The sequence below is a fragment of the Vicia villosa genome, linkage group LG2, assembly GCF_029867415.1.
Source record: "Vicia villosa cultivar HV-30 ecotype Madison, WI linkage group LG2, Vvil1.0, whole genome shotgun sequence".
Lineage (NCBI taxonomy): Eukaryota > Viridiplantae > Streptophyta > Magnoliopsida > Fabales > Fabaceae > Vicia > Vicia villosa.
This window is the reverse complement of record NC_081181.1, coordinates 146103395-146106998: the sequence shown is the minus strand read 5'-3', so window position 1 is coordinate 146106998 and position 3604 is coordinate 146103395. Positions and strand designations below refer to the sequence as shown.

Genomic DNA, 3604 nt, shown 5'->3' with positions numbered 1-3604 from the left:
TGTCGTAGTTAGGTGTAGTCATCATTATATCTATTTATTAATTATCATCATTCTTTATTCTTAATTATTAAGTTTCATTCTTCATACTTAAGCTTTAATACTGATGATTCTTCATTCTTAATTCCTAATGCTTGTTTTAAATTAGCTACCTAAAACATGTTCTCATGGTACGACTTGACATTCAAGAGGTGCTGGTCATTATTAGATTCAAGTCTCCATCTATTGGGTTCTAATTTCTAGAGATAGAGTTAGGTTTAATATCAACGAGAATACGGGTGATTGATATCTTTCTTCACCATTGGAACTTATTGACATTGTATTGGTTAATAGGGAGAAAGGTCGTCTATTAGGTAATACAACGGATTTCACGTCGTTGACTCAGACATGAGCTGTAATTAGAACAATAAGTATGAATATTAATATCTGAATAGAATAGCATATTACTAACCATGTGGTGTTCATTAAAATCCACAACTACAACAATGCGGTGTTCGTACAAATCAACAACTGCAATCATGTGGTGTTCATACAAATCTACTATGAATGAAAATCTAGTATGACATTTTGTGGTGTCATTTATCTCCTCTTCGGTTTTTTCCAAGTCAATTCCCTAATAAGTAACTATCATGTCTAGTGTCTCAAGTCTACAGGTTATGGAGTATTTTAATAATTTTCTGGTGATCAGAAGATGTATGAGGCATAATAGATCATCATGTGTGATAGGCATCTCAGTGATCAAAAGATGAAATTACGACATATGTACTTGTCATCTCTCTACAAAAGTAGAAAATAGTCATGGTTAATATAATCATATCTAGTCTTGCATAAGTCCTGCAGCCCAGATAGTTGCAAGACATCCTAAAACCATGGTTCATTAGGCTGCCCTAACTTTACAACCTTCATATCGTGACTGATACTACAAAAAAATATTCAACGTCAGACAGTTCAAATATTATAACACGTGTATTTAAAAGAGTAATTAAATATTTATGCTACCTCTCCCTCAAACGCGTGCCTAGCGTCATGGTCTGGATACAGGGGATGTAGCGAAAGGTGTAAGGCCTCCCAAGAAACCATCAGGCATAACACCATTTGGGACATTTGGGGTAGGAGGAGCTTTTAAGGAAGCTAGGGATACATGAATCCAGAAACAAGATGTTGGAGACACATGAACTCGAGAAGACAATCCATCACTAGCTAAAAAAGTCTCTCCAATAGGAAGGAAGATGGAATTGCGTAAATACTTAAACAAAAGCGTCCAGATTTTAATTTTTGTAGGCAATCGAACATTGGAACGCGGAATAATTTAAAATTGTGTGATTATGAAATTAGACATATATGTGATGTGTTTGACGCGTTTGGAGTTCATTCTCCATAACTTACTATACAAATTCTAAAGTTTAGAGTTTATTTTAACTCTAGTTTTGGCATATTTCTAAAAGGGTTTGTTTTGTATTGAGTACATCCGAATTTAAAAATCTAGATTTGAGAATTATTTTTTAGAATTCTGGAGTGAGTAACTCATGGCTAAAAATTTATGAATAGGTCCAAAATCAGGCCTAGGCCTGATCCATTAGTTTTCATTTCCGTTGATTCAAGAATAGTATTGAGAGGAATGGAAACCAAAAACGAAGGAGATGCAATTGAAATTGGAATTCAGAATATCCATTTACTTTGAAAGTTGGTCAAGTATTTACAATAATAGTGACATCATGAATACTTGAATGTTAAAAAAGCACAAAATAAAACTGTTTTTTTTTTTTTTGCATGGACAGTTTTGCATAAAGGTCTGAAGAAGATGATGTTCCGTATAGAGAGATCATAACCTCAATTAAGCAAGTTTCATCAAAGCACCAACCAATTACCATATTCATGTCCAGTGACTAGTTATTTTCCTTTCTACTTAGAAAGTTGGGTATTGCTATACTTAAATTAGTTATTCTACATGAAAACTATGCATAACCACCAAATAAATCTCTCTTACGTAAACTATAGTATATCTATTTTTTCTTCTTATAAATACTTCCCTTACATGTTGTGAAATGAGCATCTAGCAAAAATATTAATGGATCATGAGCATTGCAATGTTGCCTCAGAAAACCAGTGTCTCAAAAAGACACAAATTGTATCTGTGACAAGTGTGTCACCCGTTAAAATAACCGAACCACGACAAGTTTGTCGAATTCTATTCAACCATGAATCAGAGAATCAAAAGATTCATGCAATAAGGAAAATTCAAGGATGCTATCATATGGTATTGTACTATGAGAATGTTGAAGAGGAACATCATGATTGGTCTTTAACTGGTTGGATTGTGGAGTCACTAGCTAGGACCCTTTTGGATCATCCTCTACTAGCTGGTCGAATCCAAAAAAGAGACGACGTGACAGGATTCGAAATCGTGTCCAATGATTCCGGAATTCGACTCTTGGAAGCTCAGTGTTCTGCCACTTTGTCTGAGTTTCTTGAGTCGAATAAAAAGGAATGCAATGATCATGAGGCCGAACTCGTTTTTTGGAATGAAATTGATGCGAGATTTTCTCGATTTTCTCCTCTCTTTTATGTTCAGGCAAGTATTACTATTCATACACCCTCTAATTATATCAGATACATCAGTTATTCAATAAATTTAAAATGTTCATTTATTTTTGTTTATAATAGCATCGTGGCCTTATTTGATTTTTTTTTTCAGGTCACAAAGTTTATATGCGGAGGATACTCTGTCGGCATTAGTTGTAGTCTTCTCTTGGCAGAAACTTTGATAGTTAAAAAATTCCTAGAGAAATGGGCACAAATATACAATATGTTACCCTCAATCTCAAATAAAGAAATTGACACAACCATATTTAACTACCTTGGTCTTAAAAGTCCAAAATTTCTCTACTTAAACAACCATGCTCAAAACAAAAATAGAGTTCAAAGTGTAGTATTCAAAATCACTACTAAGGATGTAAGTTTTAGCAAAGAGTTGTGGAGGGAATTAGCAATGGTTTGTATTGAAGAAGGGGAACAAAAGCTAGAGATGAAAATAGGTTCTAGTTTTACTTTGGTTGTTAAAGAGTTCTTGGAGGTGATTGAAGTTGAGAGTGTCACAAAGAGTGGCATTGAGAATCAAATTGTTTGTATCTCATCATGGGATGATTTTGAAGTGGATGAGGTTGTTTTTCATGAAGAAAATAAGGCTGTTCATGTTTCTTGTTGGATTGGATCGGTTGCTGATGCTCTTGTGATGATATTTCCATGCATAGAGGAGAATGTGTGTGGGGTGATTGTGGCTGCACCCAATTAAAGTATGTGATCTGTGATCCTATGAATTTGATGCTTATGATGTTTTTTAGTATAATAATAATGTGGTGAGTCCAATAATGTTTTAACAATATTTTGTCAGGGTCATTTTTTCTTTTGCAAGTGTTGTGATAAAATTGATTTTGTAAAAGAATAAAGTTACATACAAATCCAAAATATTGTATTTTTTGTTGAATAAAAAGGGTCAAACCCCTTAAAGAAAAACAAGAAAAAAAAACTAAGAGCCTTTAGTAAGAAGAGCAATTTAGAAGTCTAAAGAGACAAAATCAATAACTACTTGAAAGTCCCAAGACTATAA

General features: G+C 33.7%; 1 protein-coding gene across 1 annotated transcript; it reads left to right on the top strand.

Moving 5' to 3' along the window:
* The first annotated feature begins 1433 nt into the window (after window positions 1–1433).
* LOC131646981 (omega-hydroxypalmitate O-feruloyl transferase) lies at window positions 1434–3402 on the top strand. The gene is made up of 2 exons (XM_058916902.1): window positions 1434–2569; window positions 2693–3402. Exons 1-2 carry the CDS (start codon window positions 2066–2068, stop codon window positions 3287–3289), a joined length of 1101 nt encoding a protein of 366 aa, XP_058772885.1. The 5' UTR covers window positions 1434–2065; the 3' UTR covers window positions 3290–3402.
* The last annotated feature ends 202 nt before the right edge of the window (window positions 3403–3604 follow it).